We start from the raw sequence: 18800 nt of genomic DNA on the forward strand, positions 1-18800 counted from the left end.
TCCCCTGGGTGCATGGCCTGCCTCTCGCCCTTCTCCTGCCCAGATGCTTAGAATAGCAAATGTTTCTGCCTCCTGCAGCAAACACATTGTCACTCCCATATGGGTTAGTTTCTGCATGCAAATGTAGCTTGATAAGATGGTGTTGTTTAGTATTTACATAATATTGTGGCTCAAAGTAGGTTTGTTTCTCCCCTAGAGTATATTTTACTCATCCAATTAACATATATAAGAAAGCTCATTCATGACCTTGGAAACTGTATTCCCACAAGGTCCATTTGGTAGCTGTGCAGCAGCTCCCAATCCCATCTCATAATGTTACTCAGCAGGTGGAGTTTGCCCAGTTTTATATTAAAAAATCCCATGTTTCTGAGCACTGGGAAGACTTTTTGTCCATGTTGGCTTAAATGTTGAGATTGAAAGTTCATCCTTGACTTTGGAAACAGTTGCTGACGCAACAATCTCACCACAAGGTCCACCTTTCGATCATATCACACATTCAAGCTGAACCTTGTGCTAAGATTGGTTTGTCAACTTGGTAGAAAGTGTTTCACAGGGAGGTTACCTTATTAAATCAAAAAGTATCAGGTAGAAATTGCCTACCTCATTATATCGAAGGAAAATCGAAGGAAAAAATCTAATGCAGCACACCAGTTGATTGCAGGACATATGGCTGTGGCTGCTGCACAGCTCAGTTCCTACATAACCTTTGACATATTTTTGGACTTCCAGCTGAACAAGAAAATAACCATAGGAAATCAATTATCAGTGGATTTAATTAGATGCCCTGTGCCCGCTCATGCACAGACAAATTTGTCCTTGAAGAATTTACCAAATGTCTGTATTTGAACTGATCCAAATAAGACTGTCTCTATTCTATATTTTGACTGTCAGCAAATCACATCAAAAGACCAAACCCATAAATCGTACTATTGTCTGTGTAGCCAAAGCCTCTTATAGCGTATTCCCCTGTGTCAGAGGTCCATTGTGGTCCAAAAACTATTAAAAACCCATCAATGAGCCACACTGTTGCACTGGTCAAGATGTCCTTTCATTACCGTGTACTTGGGCACTGTCGTTTATTTTGAGTAAACCAAACATACACCATTTTACTGCCGTAAATACTTTTTAAAACAATGTCGCGACAGCCCATGTAGCAAAAGCAACATTGTTAGAGGGGCAGCAGCTTCAGTCTTCTGTCTGTGACTACACAAGATGCGTTCAGGCACAGTACTGATTGTAGGTCACAGGCGATTTGGCAACGCGCAGAACCGAATACACAATTGTTTGTCTGTAGTTACACGCGTAAAATGGAAGAAAATTGGCGAACATTAATTGGAGAAATACGACTCACGTGTGCGTGAGTAAAACAGGAGTCGTGCCCTACATGTGTCTGTTTTTTGTCAGACTGGTGTGACACAGACAACTAAAAAAAATAGAGGATGAATGAAACACCTCCTATTTTGACACCTTCATGTGTCAACAAGAAGAAGATATACTTTATTAATCCCGCAAGGGGAAATTCAATGTTTTTTCACTCTGTTATTATTGTACACACAGGTCTGAAACAAACACATGCACAAACATGGAGAGATGTCAGAGTGAGGGGGGCTGCCCCGAGCAGTTCAGGGACTTGCTCAAGGCCAGGAGGTGAACTGGCACCTCCGCAACTCTGGCACGAGCTGGGCTCGAGTCGGCCCAAAAGCTATAACATACCAAATGTGTATTATCCGCAGCTGAAAACAGTAAAGAAGAACTACACAATTTACTCTTGTTTGAGTAACAATTGCTGAAAACAACAGTGCTCAGTTGTTTTGGGAAATTACAGCCTTTTTAAATGAAACTACATATTTGTGACTGGTTTTTAAACATTTACAAAGACATAAGACAAGATAGGGAATTCAGAAAGTAATGAGAGAGGGAATAACGCATTGTTTCAGCCTTGTTTTCTGTTGACAATCAGCAAATATATGAATAACGCCAGCCTTGTACTTTGTACTTCATTTGGAAATAACTGTTTTGTAGTTGCTGACAGCTCATTCCCAATGTTGTGGCTTGTGTTGCAGACTCCAGCACCGAGAGCGCTATCGGAGCGCAACTTATTAGCCTGAGCCCGCACACGTAGTCACTGTCCACTCAATCACTCCTCTCCACAGTATGATTTAGGATGAGCGATTGAGCAATGTCTTGGTTTCCTCCTTCATCAAAAACACGCACACACACACACACACACACACACACACACACACAAAACTCTGGACCATCACTTAACAGTTGCCATGACAACATTCAATACCCCTTCATTCCTAAACACATTGCAGACTTTCTAAAAATAATGCGTGTTGTCTTTTCTTGCAGACTCCTCTCCAGACGACAGCCTGCAGAGCAAATCCTGGCACACTACAAGGTAAGACTGTCGAAGTATAGGACAGATTAATGAGGGAAGGGAAATAAACATGTATTTCAGTCAGTAGTTTATTGAATTTTTTTGCCGATTTGATTGGTTGGTGACTTGAGAGACTGTCGGATCAGAGTCTCCATGAAGCCCAGTGGCTAGACAGCTCTGGCTCAGTGTTGTTCTGGAGGTTAAAGCGAGACATGGAGCAATAAATACAGCCAACTCTTAGTTGGACAGAGAGAGTGAAGAGGATACTGTTGGGAGTGCAGAGAGACAGATTAAGGCCATGTCAGCCACTTCTCCAACAGCAGAACAGACAGCCAACTCATGGATGTGACTTTAACAATGATACAACCAAATTGTATAAACAGGAGAAATGAGCACTGTGTATTTAGATATTTACACCAACCCTCCACGTCTTTACTATGGCTTCACCTATAGGACCTATATACATAAACTGATACTGAAGGAGAAACCTATATTAAACTAGGCCTATCTGTAAGCATTTTGCTTGTTTTGGGGGTGAAAATTAAAACAAAACAAGCCAAACAACAACTAATGGCACATTTGTGGAATTCTGTAAACAATCTTGATGTGACATTGTGCAGTTGCATGAGTAAGTGGGCTGATGTGCCTGAAGTCGCCCTCAAGAGCGATGAGCCATTTGGCGCTTCGATCTTATGTAACACTAGAGGATGGGCTGTCAGCGGGAAGGAAATCAGGCATTGTGTGATTGATTTCAAAACGGAGACCATTGTATTGTAACCATCAGCGTCTGTGACAAACGAGAGGAAATCACACTGACCTCGTTTAGCAGTAAAATATCCACAGAAGATCACTTTATTTAGTATCAAGTAAGCACAGAACAACGTTGTTGTTTTTTAAAGTGTAGGATAGAATCCAGTTTACAAGAAGTAAACAAAGAGTGCCTGCTTGCATTAACTCTAATAATAATAATTTGCGTTTTTGGTTGAAGGATAACTAGGTGAAGTCATCACTGTTCAGTAGCAGCTGATAATGATGAGGTAGACAGTGACACACCCAATATGTACAGAGCTGGATGTTAACGGGATAACATGCCAGTTGTCAGTCACGCCTGCTAAAGACACCTAAGATCAGGTAATTGAAAACAGAGACATGGAGAACAACAACAACCTGCATAGGGCTGCGTACTAGTACTAAGAAAAGAATCACTACAAATACAGCACCAACACAGTCAGTTAATAAACATTACACCTGTCTGCTGGAAAGAACTGGACTGGACTGAACATACTATGCAGGGATAAAATTGATCAATAAATAACTCTTTCTGACTGCACATTAAGAGTTGATAACGTTTCTATTATTTGGATTAAAATGAAACCTGATTAAAAGCAGCAAATTTGCCTGGTTGTTGGGTTCATTAACTGGAAATCCACACAATGTAATGTATGTGAGTACATCATGTAAAACAAAAAATATTAACTACACATACATTTCAGAGTATATAAAAATAAACTGTATAAATGTAAACCGAGACTAAAGCGATAATAACCACATATCAGCAGCTTGGATTTACAGTTGTATGGTGTTATTATCTAATACTTGGCGCACTGTTGCTAAGTTACTTGGCATTATGACCATGAATGTAAATAACAGCTGAGGATGATACATACAGTGCTATGGCAGCAATAATAATGCATACATATTGGACAGTGTCAGCACACGGTATCTCTGTATTATTTGTTTTAAAAATCAATTAAGTTTGTCTTTGTTTCATAAAACAAAACGAAAACAAATATTCACTTCCAGCTTCACTTGCATGTAGAAGCTCTGTGCTGGAGAAACACAGGCCACTCTGCTCATCTTCCCCTCTCAAGCCGAGGTAATACTACATTTGTAGCCACAACAATACAGTTAATAAGCATTAGATAAGTAACAACAGCACAACAAAACTACTTTACAGTAACAATGACTGGAAAATGTTGGCCAAAGAACAAAGATGTTACAGTTCATCCAAGATGCCCTTTTACTTTCAAACTCTAAAAGGTCACATAACAGTCTATTTGTTAGAGTTTAACAGTCAGCTGAAACCTACTGAGGAGAGCATCACACACCACGGTGTACGTGGACGCCTTAACAGTCTTAGATCTCTGAAGAAACTATCAGAGAGTATAACAGTTCTTGTCAGTATCTACTGAATACAATTTAAAAGGTTAGGTTAGGTTAGGTTAGGTTAAATGTTAGATAACAAAGTCACACACAAAAAGAGGTGTAATGATGTGTAATATTAATAGAAAACACATTAAGATTATGATTACGGTGATACGATTTTCCGCTGTAAAATCACATTGCTTCATCCCAAAACTTCAAACATGTTTTGTAAAGCATCACCGCATTCCTCTTTATATAGAGAGCTGCCCATGCTGGCCACAGTTACCATCACAGTTTGAGTAGTGTGTGATGCCTAGATATAATATCAAGTGTTTCACAATTGTGCAACTCTTATAAGATACATCACAAAGACCACTATAGTCACTGTTATCATTTGAGTAGATATATCAAAGTCATTATATACAAAAGAGACTCAACAGTTATCCTGGTTTCTTTTTCTCAGTGTGAGGCGCTCAGATTACAGGCCCAGACAGCAGGCTGGCTCAGATCCTCTCAGCTGTACAGCAGCATCGCCTGGTAGTTAAACATCCACAGCTAAGAAAATAAAACTCTGCGACTGGTCGATCCAACTGTAAAGTGTAACCACACCATACATTTGCTACGCTATGCGACCCCACTCACTGAGCAAATATACAGCATTCCATGGCAACCATTTTGAGTGATTTGACAGCAACTGCTCATCAGCTCCCGCTGTGCACCTCAGTCAGCCTTGTTCTCGCCGTACCCTCGGCTCATGGCTGCAACCACGATGCTGTACATGTTTAGCCAGGCTTGACGCAGCGGCGCGGTGTAGGCCTGGCCCAGACTGCACTGCAGCATGTAGAGAAGGGACTCACCCACCACCTTAAGAAGTCCATAACAAGCAAGAACACACAGAAAAAAACAAACATATTTTTCACCGCTTATTCACATGTTAAATTGCTTTTTGAGAGTGGTATTATAAAATGTTGGTCTTACAGCAAATGACTGTGTGCTGACTCCCACTGCCTGATGCTTCCTCCCAAGGTTGAGCAGAAAGTCCTCCAAGGAGTGAAGGTCGTCCAGGTGGCTGACTGCTGCGTCGATCACAAGCATCACCTGGACATCACGTGAACATACACATACAGAAAGCTTACAGAAGCGTGCACAATTAGGAACTGTGTACTTGTAGTGGTCATTGCGGTGAACGGAGCTTACCTTGGTGACATGTTCCAGGAACTCGGGGCTGGAGAGACAGTCTTGTGTGGAGGCACACTTTGTACTGTAGTGGAAAAGACTGAGGAGCGCAGGGTCCAGCTCAAACAGTCTACCACAGACAAATACCACACTGTTCTATAGGTGTTTACACATGGCACCAGTTGCCAAACATCCACACAGACACAAAATCAATCTGTAAATCATACATCTACAAATCTCTCCTGTTAGTCTTTAGTGGCAGCTGTCTCAAAGTAAATTGTGGATTATTGCAGTCTGTCGCCAAGCAACAAGTCAAGCTTCCGGTCGCTGCATGGTTAAAGTGTGCAGCGAAGGTTCTACTGTAGATTGCTTCTCCCTCCACACCTGTGATACATATTCACTAACAGTTAGCAACATAACACTACAGCTACTAAGTAACAACACAAAAAACAAGCAAAAATCTATTACTTTTGGTTGTAGTGTAGTGTAGTAATGTAAATGAGAAGCTGACTGCACAAAATAACAATGTTTTCTTCTCCCACAAGTCACTTTACTGTCTACTTCCACTTAAATCATGCTGATTGTGTAAAACATTACCTGGAAAACATGATGACACCATGAGGAACTTTGTTCTTGCCCAGGCTTTCCCAGCTGCCTCGTATCAGCTCCTTGTCTTTCCCCGACAGCTTCTCCATCCTCCCTCAGAATGTAAACACGAGGCTAGTTCTTCTAGAGGGGAGACACACAACTCCTCTACAGGACAAGAAGGTTCAGTTTGAAGAAAGCCATAATATTCAAGTTAATCCATGGACCAAACTACCACCAACCCACCTGGAAAACAAAGTGGAGCACCAAGTGAGCGTCAGACAGCTGATTAGCTTGTAATGTTTCAGATATAAAGAGGGGGACACAGCTGCAGTAGATATGATTCCCAGGCTAGAAATGCACAAACATACTGTACCTTCTTGAGGCTTCTTCTCTCTGAACTTCTTCAGGTGCACCCAGGTTGAGGGGTCTGTATGAGTGTGTGTGTGTGCGTGTGTGTGTGTGTGTGTGTGTGTGTGTGTGTGTGTGTGTGCGTGTGTGTGCGTGTGCGTGTGCGTGTGTGTGTGTGTGTATGTGTGTGTTTGTGTGTGTGCAGGCAGCTGCCTTGCCTGACACTCTGGTGCACTTGCGCTCTCTTTCCCCAGCCCTCGGCGCAGTCAGGGAGACAAGTTCTGCCACGCTCTTATCTGTCACACTGGCTGCTATCTCTCTCTCCCCTTCCTGTTTGCCTCTTGATATGCTCTCTCTCCAGCACTGGGGATATTATTCATGCCACTGAAGGAGAAAAAGAGGGATCTCTCTCTTCTGCTTCAGAGAGGCTTCAGTGAGCCACAGCTCCTCCTGCAGGTGAACCAAGGACTAAAACACACAGGCACTATACATGAACACAACTCTCCACAAGCAGCATACACTGCACTTGACAAAATGCTTGGCCTTTGCACTTTTACCTGATAATCAAGAGGATTCAAATGACAATAAAATTGAGATGGACAACAAAATAACCAGAAAACATAAACGTGCCATTAAATACAATTGCTGGGTGGATATGACAAAAAACTAGCAGGCTGGCAAAATGGTTAGACCGCTGAGGCAGAAGCACAACAGACAATCTGGGGAATGAATGGAAGTGGGCTATAAGCTAATGGGCTTATGGGGAAGTGGGAACGGGTGTGCACGGTGGGCAGGGCAGATCAGGTGATGGGGAATGGCGGGAATACAGGGTTAGTGAGGTGGGAGGGTCTGAAACAGGATCTGAAACAACCGGAGGTATGGCAAGAGAAGAAAGCAGGCGAGGGAAATGTGAGGCTAAAACTTGGCTGACATTATGACAGTTAAGTCTATTTGATGCCTATATCATCTATTCTAGGGTGTTTCCTCGGCTGCCTACATTTGCAACCCATGCATTTAAAGAATTAAATGTGTGGGAATTTTTATATCGTTCAGCTGGAATAATCAAAGACCTGAACGCACCACCTTGGTGAAATTATATTGTTCATCTGCTAAGTACTGCCACTCCTCAAACAGCGTGATCTTAACATTTGGTGGCCAAGCGCACAGCCTCTCATTAATCTAAATGAGATGTGTTTGTTCCCTTTCTTAGCCTCCACACATTCAAGCCACTACAGTTTGCTTAAATATATGTCACAAGTGTCTGCTGCAATCGCGCATCTCATTGACGCAGGTTCACACTTGGATATTATCCTTTTTATATACAGTCTATGATATTACCTAACAGGTTGGGAGAGATTGGTTTTGTGTTCAGCCGTGCACCGGGGAATCAGATGTGCACAGCGCTCTCCGGAGGGACTACAAGGCAGAGCAGGGAGGGATACATGGTTCCCATGACAACCTGAAAGGATGGAGCCCTTGAAGCATTGTCACGTGACGTTTAAGATCTCAAGGAAGGATTATTTATCACATCTATAAGTACTGTGTGACAACATTTTGGCTTTTTTTTTTACTTTTCTAATCTTTTTAATTATGCAAAGTTAATCATTTGCTTATTTTAATCCACAGACAGTCATTCTGAATACCGTTACAGTCACCTTTTCTCTGCCATTCTTGCATCAGTCTGGCAACACAAAATTTTATTTTAATTGTACGTAACTTACTTAGCTCTGCGTAGTACATTTCAACATTCAATGGTGTTACCTTAAGAGGAATTTTTAACTCGTGCAAACATTGCCTTCAATGGCTTCAATGCATGACATAGCGGCCTACAACATGTACCCATATGGTGCATTGGTATCCATGATGACTTTTTTATTATAATTATATACATATTCCAACATTCACATGTGGTTTGTCAGTAAAAATGATTTCTAAAATTCCTGGTAGTTAGCTATCTAAGCACAAGCTTACAGTGGAGGCCAGTGTACAAGAGTATTTGATGTGGGTCTATGGAATTGGAGCCAACCACTGAACTGGTCTCTGTGACCTGTTTATTTAGGTGGCAGTGTGGCTGTAGGAACAACTGGGAACTTTAACCCAAAGATCTGAGAAACGCCCATGTCAGACGTTTGGTGTCCTTATGGGAACTGTACAATTAAAAAAATTACATTCATTCTATTTAAAAAAAGAAAAAAGAAAAACACAACTAAGAGCAATGACAGATAAAACATTTTACTGTCAAGAAGCTTCTGATATAAAAAAAAAACCTATGGGTTTTTTTTTTTTATCAGAAGCCTCTTGATTTAGAGACAGTAAAATACAAATGAATGTTACAGACACAGTGGTCTCAACTGGTATTCTCATTTTGTTTTTGAACTGTTTATTCTGGTAACCAAGTGTTCATCATCCTTTATATTACAGTTTTCCTATTCCTTAGCAAAATGATTGTCTTAAAACAAAATTAGCTTTTTTATTTTCAGTTTAATCAGCTTGAAATGCCATGCAGATTGTATTTATATATATATATGTATATATATATATATATACACACACATATGCATATGTGTATGTGTGTGTGTATGTGTGTAAACTCAAAGCATATAAAATATTACTTATATAACATATACAGTTCTATAAACTTAAATTTTCTTGTTGTAACCCCTCACATTTGTGATTGCATAGTCGAGATGTTTTGTCATAATTTAAAGTTGGACATCTTAAACTATCAAACAACTGGTGCGGACAGTTAGCCGTGACATGAATCATTTTTGAGGACAATGTTGTTTTCTAGCGGAGAGGCCACAAGGAACACTGTGCCGCCTGAATCTTTTTGATCATGGCATTTCTTCCCCTCGGGACTTCACGCTCTTCTCTTCCACATCTTCAATTTTCTCCCCGTCGTCTAAATTTTCTTCCCTAAATCAGACATGTTGGGTTAGAGAACGGCTATATTGTAATTACATCGAACTTTTACTTGGCTACAGTATTTGTCTTTTTTTCACTAAAGGCTGCAGGAAAAGCTCAGAAAATTATGTAATGTAATATGACCAAACCACATGAAGTCCTTGGCTCTCCAGCTCCAGTGCTATTCATAATTTTACCGAACACAGTGTTATTACATAGTGGATGAACACAAACCTTGCTAAAAATTCTCACTCTGCATACCTGCTTTGAATGTCATTCTCATCTGTATTGTCCTCAGAGCTAGTTGATGTTGATTTTACTTCAACTGCTTCTCCATTTTCTTCAACAAATTGCTCCTTCAAGCCGGCTTTCATCAGCGTGTTCCTGTATGTCTGCTCTGCATGAGCCTTTGCATTTTTCTGCCAGTAAAAACTCAAAGTTATGCTGGATGCCATGTACAATGTGATGTAATCTTCTCAGCTTTACTATGTCACTTACCTGTTTCAGTTGTTCAAACAAATAAGGGCGTTCTCTTACTCGTGCCTTGATATCCTGTAACTCTCTTGTATACTCTCTCATCCTTTGTTGGTCAGCCTCCCTTCATGTAAAGAAGATTATAGTTTAAACTACTGTGGCAGGCATGTGTGGTTGTGATGCCAGTTGCAAAAGTAGTAAAATTGGGAGAATGAACGGCCTCAGTTGACCAGTACTCACCGATGGTGCTGCAGTTTTTCATTATACACCTCTTTCAAGCTGCTGTGTGGGTCCAACAACTTTGCATGTAGTGTGACTGTCTTCTTCATGGCCTGGGACCTCATTTGGTACTTCCTCAACCAGTCTGCAGTCTCTTGATTCTTGCTATCCCTCATCTCCATTGACTTTCTGTGACGGTAAAGAGGATTTAACTATTTAGTGTGTAGAAACTATACAGACACACAAACACTCTACTGTCTAAAGTGCTAAAATAATCCATGTCACCTTATGGCCATGCAGCGCTTCCTCACAGCATCTGTGATGTATGTTGGGAGTGTGTCTGTGGACAGTGATGTTAAGGCCCCAAGTGACTTGCTTCTACTGAGATTTCTTCTTTTTGGTACCTGTAGATGAGGGGTGAAATTGGTAGCTGAAATACCTCAAAACAACTACAGGGTGCAGTAGTAAAACCAACAAAGTATATATCAGTCTATAAACTAATGTAAGAATGAGGGCCTTCATATAGTCAGATGACACAAAATAGCATGAGTAACTCTTCTTTAACTGTGATCAAAACCAAATGAAAACAATTAAGACTTATTTTTAGTCAGTCATTTGTTTCAAATGTAAAAGTACAGTAGGTGAACTGGAGAAGACAAACTTTGCCTGCCAGTCAATACATAAATTGTGTGGACAATACTAGTAATCCCTAGTAATAATAGATTTCTTCCTTTCTTCCTTCCTTCCTTCCTTCCTTCCTGTCTTTCTTTCTAAAATGTGATTTTCAGCTTCTGTTTGTATCTACATTTACTGTCAGAACAATCCATATCATACGATAACCCATCTCCACAAGATTAATTGATGAGATACAGAAAGTTTTAGGAATGCAGTTTGGCAGAGAAACCACACAGTATAAACAAGTAGGCTTCTGTACTTGACTATGAAGACATTTTGTAGAATTACCTGTGATGTCTAATGTTACAAATATCTAAATATATTTATATATAGCATTAGTTAAAGGAGGCATAAGCAACTCTGGAGAAATCCAACATCCAACATTATATGGAGTGAACAACAACACAGCAAGTAAAGTAACTAACATAGCTAAGCTGTGGGTTAGCATACTGATGTTACTGTTGCTGCTGCGAAGCTAACATGTGGAGAGGACGAGATAGTCCCAGAGCCAGCACACTAGCTTCAGACAGCGGTATTTACAACTCTCCTGCTACTAATATAGCTAACATCACAACAACAGTATATCTTGGCAAATGAAAAACTAAGCTGAATGTCTGTGGGCAAGTTATTTAACGTTACCTGACAAACAAATCATGGCTGGAACGGCTGGAATAGTGTTGTGTGGCGGGGTAGGGCCACTTTGTTTGTTTCCCATTTACAGAGCTAGGGCTGAGTACAAATACCAAATATTTTTCCAGTGCACAAACAGAAAAGACAGCTAGCGGACCGAGGAGATACATTTGAAAAAAAGGTGTACTGGATTAGAATCGCTTACCCCACCTTTAAATCAGAAAGCTCTGCCCATAAATGTCTGAAATGGTTTATAAAATAGATTTCTGGTAATTGTATAATTTTGGGAATAGCCAGCAGATATATCAAAGGATGACGAAGGAACTTTTATTGATCACAAAGTTAATTCTACCACTTTGGATTAGTGTAAACAGTTATTCTTATGTAATTAATGTTAGAATTATTTTTACTCTGTAATGTCCTTATGTGAATTATCCACCCACACAAATTTCAATGAATATACAGTAGGGATGGTCTTGTGAAATATGTGATGAATCTCATATTCTTGCTTGAACAGAGCAAAAGTGAACAAATATCATCTGGTTGTGTCAGGTGCAGTAGAAATGGGTCTTGAGTTACACTTGACTTAAATTATGTGGTGAAGAAAGATCACTCAAGGGAGGGGAGTATTCCCTCTATAAAGAGGGCCCACTGTACATATTTTGAATAGCTTTAAAGTTCCATAACTGAGGGGACTGATCTGAACAGCCTCAAAAAATAACGCATAAGCTGTACAACAACTTAGCTCATGCAATAAATATTTTATTATCAAACAAAATACTCCCAGGGACACAGAATGAAAGAAAGTTAAAACCACTTCAGAGTGTTGAGCATAACACAGTCAGCAAAAATTGTAGGATAAACATCTGTTTCAGGTTATCAGGTTATTGTACATTTGGTGCACTTATAGTGATATGGACCTTTTAAAATGAACAAAGATTTAGGTAATCAGCACTTTTTGTCATCTAGAACATTAAGGGTTTTAAGAAGACTAGTGGTTTCCTACCCTCCGTTAAAGAGAGATGGATACTGACGTGATAAAATGGTGGGTGGATGTGTCTTGAACCTTCCATCAAGCAAAGAAGTAATTTAAAACTATAATGTGAAGCCACCTGGTGCTTTGGATTCCTGGATGTCTTCTTGTGTAATTCCTTGAGAGACACTGGCTCTTCAGGACAGGCATTATTCTTTACATTTATTGAATATTTTTGAGAAAGTCATTCATTCATTCTCAGCCTACAATAATTACCACTTCTGACCAATCTGTTGCCCATGAAAGTTCGACAACTTGAATTATATAATTGAAATAAATATAAAATAATCAAAGCATAAAATTGAAAACCATAGAAACTAAACTCACTATATTGTGACAAGTAACTAAAACCAAACTGCACTAAAATGAATGAAGGAATAACCGCAACTAGAGAATAAAAAAACAATTAAACAATTTTATCAAATTCTCAAAGTAAACGAAACAACTAGTCTGGGTAAAGACAATATTTTACCTGTGAGTTTTCAGGGCTCATCCTACTTTGCCTTGCGGGGAGAGCTGATGTCCTCAGAAAGAAGGGCTGACATTTGATCACATCTTTAACATCTTTACTCTGTGTTTTTCTCAGGCCCTCTGTCTGCAAGGCTTTGTGTAGCCTGCTGAAATCAGGGACCTGATGGATGATTTTTGGCTGGAAGCTGGGCCTCTCATCCAGGAATCCCAACTTTTCTTTCCTGGTGCGCTCAGCAGTGCGAAGTTTTGAGCTAACAGACACAGTAGGATTCTCATAACCCACTGTTGTCCAAGTGGATGCTTGTCTGCAGATCTCCTGTTCTGCACAGAATTACAACAAAATACAGAACAGGATGTAGTTTTGTCAGTGCATAAAGTGTATCAGACATGCTGTATACGTGCATACTGCTACTATAAATAAAGTAAATCAGAAAAGGAAACACACCTTTAAGCTCAGAGCCTGACGAGTCTTTTACTTCTTTGTGACGAGGTTTTCTAACAGTAGCAGCCTTGTTTTTCTGATCATTTGAGACTTGGTTTAACATTGCTATCAGCTTCTCTCTTTTCTCCTTTTCTCTCTCTTGGAAACTGAAAGGTTTTTGAATGGAGAGCAAGAAGTCCCTCCTCTGCTCACGGCCCTGCTTCCTCTCCTTCTCTCTCAGCTCCACCATCTCCTGATATAGGGGTTGACTGACATTGCTGGGGGCTGGGAGAGCGCAGAACTTCTTCTGACACTCAGCCTCTGCCTCCTCCTCCTTGCTCATCTGTGTTGTTTTAGATAAAGCAAACCGCTCACACTGTTGAATCCTGGCAGGAGTCAGCGTGAACGTCCTGTATGTTGGAGATACCCAGACTGTAGAAGATGAGTTAGGCGTGTCTGACTGTCTCGGATGATGCAAAGTCTCTTTGTCTGTAGTCAGGGGAGATGTGGAGGTGGATCTCACCATTCCCACCTGTCTGAAGGAAACAGTAAATACCAATAAAGAAATACATATATTATATGAAAAACATAAAATCAATTTGAAGAAACCTACTCTGCCAGATGGTTCACTTCATTTTTATCACCAGACTCTCTGTCTACATCTGTTGACAGTAGAGCGTTCTGATGAATCCTCCTCTCCAGCTCCTCTCTCTGTCTCCTCTCTGTCTCCTGCAGCTGCTGCCTGAGGTTCTTACTCAAGGTCTTCAGCTGCTGCTGGAGCATTAACTCTGATCTGAGTCCATCTTCCAGCATGGTCTCCAGCTTTGACATATTCCTCTGACCTGTGAAACTAACAAAAAAAGAAAACAGAGAGTCCAAGCAGCGACAGGCTATTTATTCCTGTAAAAAACGTTCAGTGCTGAAATGCTTAATCAGATCCATTTGTCTACAAATGGAAAGTAAATTGACATCAATTTTTATAATTCATTTATTGTTTAAGTAATTTGTCCAGAAACAAACTTCCTATATTCCCATTATATTATTATATTTTCAATTACTTCACTGTAGCAAAGTTTTACACAAAATAATGTGATGTGATCTGTAACAAAATAATACACATTACATGGATGGAAATTAGCAGGGTGACGGAACATCTTTTTTTAAATAAAATAATCAAATGATCAGTCAATTACTTGATGGACAGAAAACAACTGTTTTAATAATTGATTATTCTTTTACGTAATTTTCTGAATCAAAAATGTAATGTCAAAAATTCTCAGGATCTAGCTTCTCAAATGTGAACTATATTGTGGTTTTATTAGTTGGATTAGTTATGTTTTTTTCCGTTGAAATTACATATCTTTGACTTTATAATACACAAAACATTCTATGTACATATGTCACCGCTGGCTCTGGGAAGCTTTTTCACAATTTTATCTATAATGAAAATAACTAACTAATTTGCAGTTTTGCTCAATTTTTTATCATTATAAACTGAATATCTTTGGGTTTAAGATAGTTGGTTTGGACCTTTGGACCATAGACTGACATCTTGCGCTTTGGGAAATTATAATGGGCAGTTGTTAGTATTTTCTGACATTGGTAAAATAAATGAATCAACTACTAATTAATGGCTAATCAAATCAAAAATGACTGAAAAAGGTGGTGCGAACAGCTGAACGGGTCATTGAAGGTAGCTTCCCTCCCTCCTGGACATCTATACCAAGCAATATGTGGAAAAAAAGCTGGGAGGATCACCAGAGGCTGTAGCCACCCGAGCCATGGGCTGCTCTCACTGCTACCATCAAGTAGGCAGTATCACAGCATCAACTACATGACAGTTTCTACCTTCAAGCAATCAGACTCTTGAACTCTTGATAACCCAATACATATCAGCACTGCACTTTATTAGCCTTAGCCTGGACTTTTTTTCATACATATTTTGGCAACTTACTATCATGGCCAACACAACACCTTTTATATATTTTATATTTATTACACCAACAGTGTACCCTTTTTATACAGCTTTTAATCCTTGGACTGTGTAGCTTTTAACGTTGGATGTTTGATGTATGTCCATCATACTGTGTTTTTTTAAGTACCCTACTGCTATGTTGTTGGAACTTCACCCAAGATTTTCACCAACTTTCACTTGTACAAGGTACAAGGTAGAACGTAGGTTTATTTTTCACATTACAACAGGTTGTAAAGTGAAATTTAGTTTGTTACCCCCTTCTGTTACATAGCAGACAATATACAGTAATACAAAAGCAATCATAAAAATGGACAGAAAAAATCTACATTCAGTGGAGCAGTGCTGAGGATGAATTGGAGTTTAAAAGTCTGATAGATTGAGGGAAAAAGCTGCTCTACAATCTGGTGGTGCGGCCGCAGAAACTCCTATATCTCTTCCCATAAGGCAGCAGGTTTAACAGGCTGTGGCTAGGTGGGTATTGTCCTTTAGTATCCTTTGGGCTCTGCGTAGGCACCTCACCTCACCGATATGACTGATGCTTGGGAGATGGGTACCAATGATCTTCTGAGCAGTTTTAATCACCCACTGCTAGGGCTGGGCAATAAAACAATAATAATAATTATTGCAATGTAATTTTCCTCAATAACAATTTAACAAATGTTCAATAAATGTTTGATTTTATTCATTTGAATCCCAAACAAATCAGCACTTAATTTTTCTATTAAAATATTTATTTTGTTGAGGGCAAGGGACTGAAAAAAAGATTTTACTAATTTTTACTCATATATATCACATTACGTATATTTGTTGAAAAACGATTTTATAATTATAATTGTTTTGAATGTTCTACCTCAGATTTCTTATGTGTTCGACGGTTTGGCATTAAGTGATGTGTGTGTGTTAAGTGTCAACTTTCACTCAAGAGCAAAAATCTGCCTTAAAACTACAAAGAAATGTATCGTGATAATTATCGATATGGAATGATATGACATTTTTTATCATGACAACATTTTTGGCCATGCAGCCCAGCCCTACCCCCTGCAGAGCCCTCCTGGGCCATGCACATCCCATGCCAGTCAGTCAGGATGACAAGAAAAAAGCTGACAAGAACTTGGCGTAGGAATTTAGCCTTCTTAAGCTTTTTTACAGTCGTTTTTGAGCTTTCTTCACCAGCGTGGAGATGGGAGATGACTTTGTCAGGAACCTGAAACTGTTCGTGTATATGGTTGTGTGACACCAAAGGTATTTGATTTGATTTGACTTGATGATAAAAATTACTTGTAGTTAGCTGCCCTGTTTTGTATTTGTATTTCAAGGTTTGATAATACAAAAAGTTACTCCCCCTCCAGTCTGAGTGAACTGGTTACCGTGGCAACCAGACCTCCGCTGCGCTGTAAACAGTGTGCAATAGAGTCAGGACATGTACAATATTTAGCGCTAGCTAAGCTAAGTTTCTATATGTATTTACTTTTAAACTCTATTTTCTGCCACTTAAAAGCGCGTGATAAAAATCTAAATGACGATATTCAAAGAGAAAGTAATAATGAGCCGCCAACCTGGTAAAAGACGAGTTTTAGGAAGTGTTTCTTGGCGTCGAAGCGTCTTCCAAAATCGTATATCTCCGCTGGCAAGATACACTACTTATTCGGTAAGCTTATGAGGTATGTTGTTGAAATGAAGTTGAAAGAGTCTCTGTTTTACACCTGAGACGACGCAAGTGTCTTTTACTTCCACTCGTTCACACTTTGGTTTCATTAGCACTGTTTGTGGACAGAAACAGCAACGCCAGCCGCGACTGACGTCTTTTGTGATTGGACGCGAAACCGGAAGTACTTCCTCTGGTTCTTCTTGTCAACACAACATGGCTGGATTACAGGAGGGACACAGCTGCCGTTATTAGGACGCGTTCAAGGGGAAATGTCTGTCTGATTGGCATGTGAAATTATCAAGGCATCAAAGTTGAACGGTTTTCTCCTGTTTACTGCAGGGCTTGTCCTATGAAGACAGAGTGAAGACAGAATCATGCATAAGCTCACAAAGGCGACGCTGGCCCTTAACGGTGTTGGCCGGTGTTATATTGCAGAAAGGCATTTATCTGCTATAAAAAACATTAGCCGAGGGTTAGTGTGTTCAGAACATGGGGAAGACTCTGGCAAGCGTGAGGTATATGATGTTATCATATCCGGGGGAGGAATGGTTGGATCTGCAATGGCATGTTCCCTGGGTGAGTGACTCCTTCCCAACACTGACTGTGACTTAAGCTATTATTAACCTGTTCAATTTCAAATTAAAATGAATGTTATCAGGAGCTGTCCTCATTCACCCAGACCTGTGTCTCTTTTGATAATCCCATACAAACCTGTGATAATTACTGTAAAAGCTACTAAAATGTAAATTCTGAGATATGATGCAATGGGAAAACACGTAGAGTGAAATTTATGATACCAGAAATGCCTTAACCCTCAAGGCTTCATCACAAGAAGAATGCATGCAGTTATGGTAATGCTGCTGAGACTCTATCTTATATATTTGCTGCTGTCATTTATAGATAATGTATGATTTTTTACAGGCATGGATCCCAACTTGGCGGGTAAGAAGATTCTCCTGCTTGAAGCGGGGAATAAGAAAGTGATGGACAAGGTCCCAGACACCTATAGCACCAGAGTCAGCTCCATCAGCCCAGGCTCTGCCACCCTCCTCAGTGGTACAGTATACACTTATACAAACTGACACACAGGAACATCACTTACTCTGTTCTTGTTGAAAGGCTTTGCACATTTATAAAAGGGCAGTTTCACCACAGACACAAAATAAATCCAAAAAGTTATTTCTGTGCGGTGATTATTTCCCTCCCTGTGAGTGTCTTGTGCTAGACTTAAATGGCTCCCACAAGGTAAGCCAGGGATCAGACACTGTCGGGTCACCTGGGCATAGCAGGGATCTTATCTGACCTTAATTGTTCCTCATGTGATAGGTCACCTGGGATGTTTCCTGACTCTGCTTTTTTTTCTTACTTACATTAAGGAGGTGAGTTTTTCTATAGCCCAAACTGTAGTTAAAAGCAATTGGTGGAATGTAAATAAGTTTATTTACTCAAGTACTGTAGTTAAGTACAATTCTGAGGTACTTCATGTTCCCTTCTACTTCTACTCCAAAACAATATTGTACTTTTTACTCCACTACATTTATCTGACAGCTAGTTACTTTACAAATTAAGATTTTTACACGCAAAACATATGAAGAGCTCATAAAATATGATGTGTTGTTGTAAACTAAACTACACAACAGTAAATGCATGTACAGCTGAAACGGTCAACCAAATCAATCAGTTAAAATTAATTGGCAAATATTTTTCATT

General features: G+C 39.8%; 3 protein-coding genes and 1 long non-coding RNA gene across 6 annotated transcripts in view; 2 read left to right on the forward strand and 2 right to left on the reverse strand.

Annotated features, from left to right (window-relative positions):
- The first annotated feature begins 2293 nt into the window (after positions 1–2293).
- LOC123978584 lies at positions 2294–13490 on the forward strand. Its single transcript, XR_006827008.1, has 2 exons — positions 2294–2404; positions 13162–13490. It is a non-coding gene; the product is annotated as an uncharacterized LOC123978584 (long non-coding RNA).
- On the reverse strand, positions 3205–8026 carry ngb (neuroglobin). Of its 2 annotated transcripts, none has more exons than XM_046061891.1 (5): positions 6666–8026; positions 6302–6457; positions 5726–5834; positions 5507–5626; positions 3205–5392 (listed from the first exon to the last, which is right to left on the reverse strand). In XM_046061891.1, exons 2-5 carry the CDS (start codon positions 6397–6399, stop codon positions 5249–5251), a joined length of 471 nt encoding a protein of 156 aa, XP_045917847.1. In that variant the 5' UTR covers positions 6400–6457; positions 6666–8026; the 3' UTR covers positions 3205–5248. The 2 variants fall into 2 exon arrangements, with proteins under 2 accessions (XP_045917847.1, XP_045917846.1); XM_046061890.1 differs by having other exon boundaries at positions 6536–8026.
- Positions 8293–17325, reverse strand: fam161b (FAM161 centrosomal protein B). 2 transcript variants are annotated; one of them, XM_046061885.1, is made up of 9 exons: positions 16999–17325; positions 14081–14317; positions 13492–14003; positions 13048–13367; positions 10523–10641; positions 10259–10426; positions 10043–10142; positions 9806–9963; positions 8294–9556 (listed from the first exon to the last, which is right to left on the reverse strand). In XM_046061885.1, exons 2-9 carry the CDS (start codon positions 14296–14298, stop codon positions 9475–9477), a joined length of 1677 nt encoding a protein of 558 aa, XP_045917841.1. In that variant the 5' UTR covers positions 14299–14317; positions 16999–17325; the 3' UTR covers positions 8294–9474. The 2 variants fall into 2 exon arrangements, with proteins under 2 accessions (XP_045917842.1, XP_045917841.1); XM_046061886.1 differs by lacking the exon at positions 16999–17325 and having other exon boundaries at positions 8293–9556; positions 13492–13999; positions 14081–14217.
- coq6 (coenzyme Q6 monooxygenase) overlaps positions 16872–18800 on the forward strand; it is a 12891-nt gene continuing 10962 nt past the window's right edge. Inside the window, exons 1-3 of the mRNA XM_046061889.1 lie at positions 16872–17090; positions 17430–17666; positions 18012–18146. Of these exons, the coding sequence (XP_045917845.1) occupies positions 17465–17666; positions 18012–18146 (337 nt within the window). The 5' untranslated portion in view covers positions 16872–17090; positions 17430–17464. The remainder of the gene's footprint in view (positions 17091–17429; positions 17667–18011; positions 18147–18800) is intronic.

Source organism: Micropterus dolomieu, linkage group LG11 (genome assembly GCF_021292245.1).
Source record: "Micropterus dolomieu isolate WLL.071019.BEF.003 ecotype Adirondacks linkage group LG11, ASM2129224v1, whole genome shotgun sequence".
In the NCBI taxonomy this organism is placed as follows: Eukaryota; Metazoa; Chordata; class Actinopteri; order Centrarchiformes; family Centrarchidae; genus Micropterus; species Micropterus dolomieu.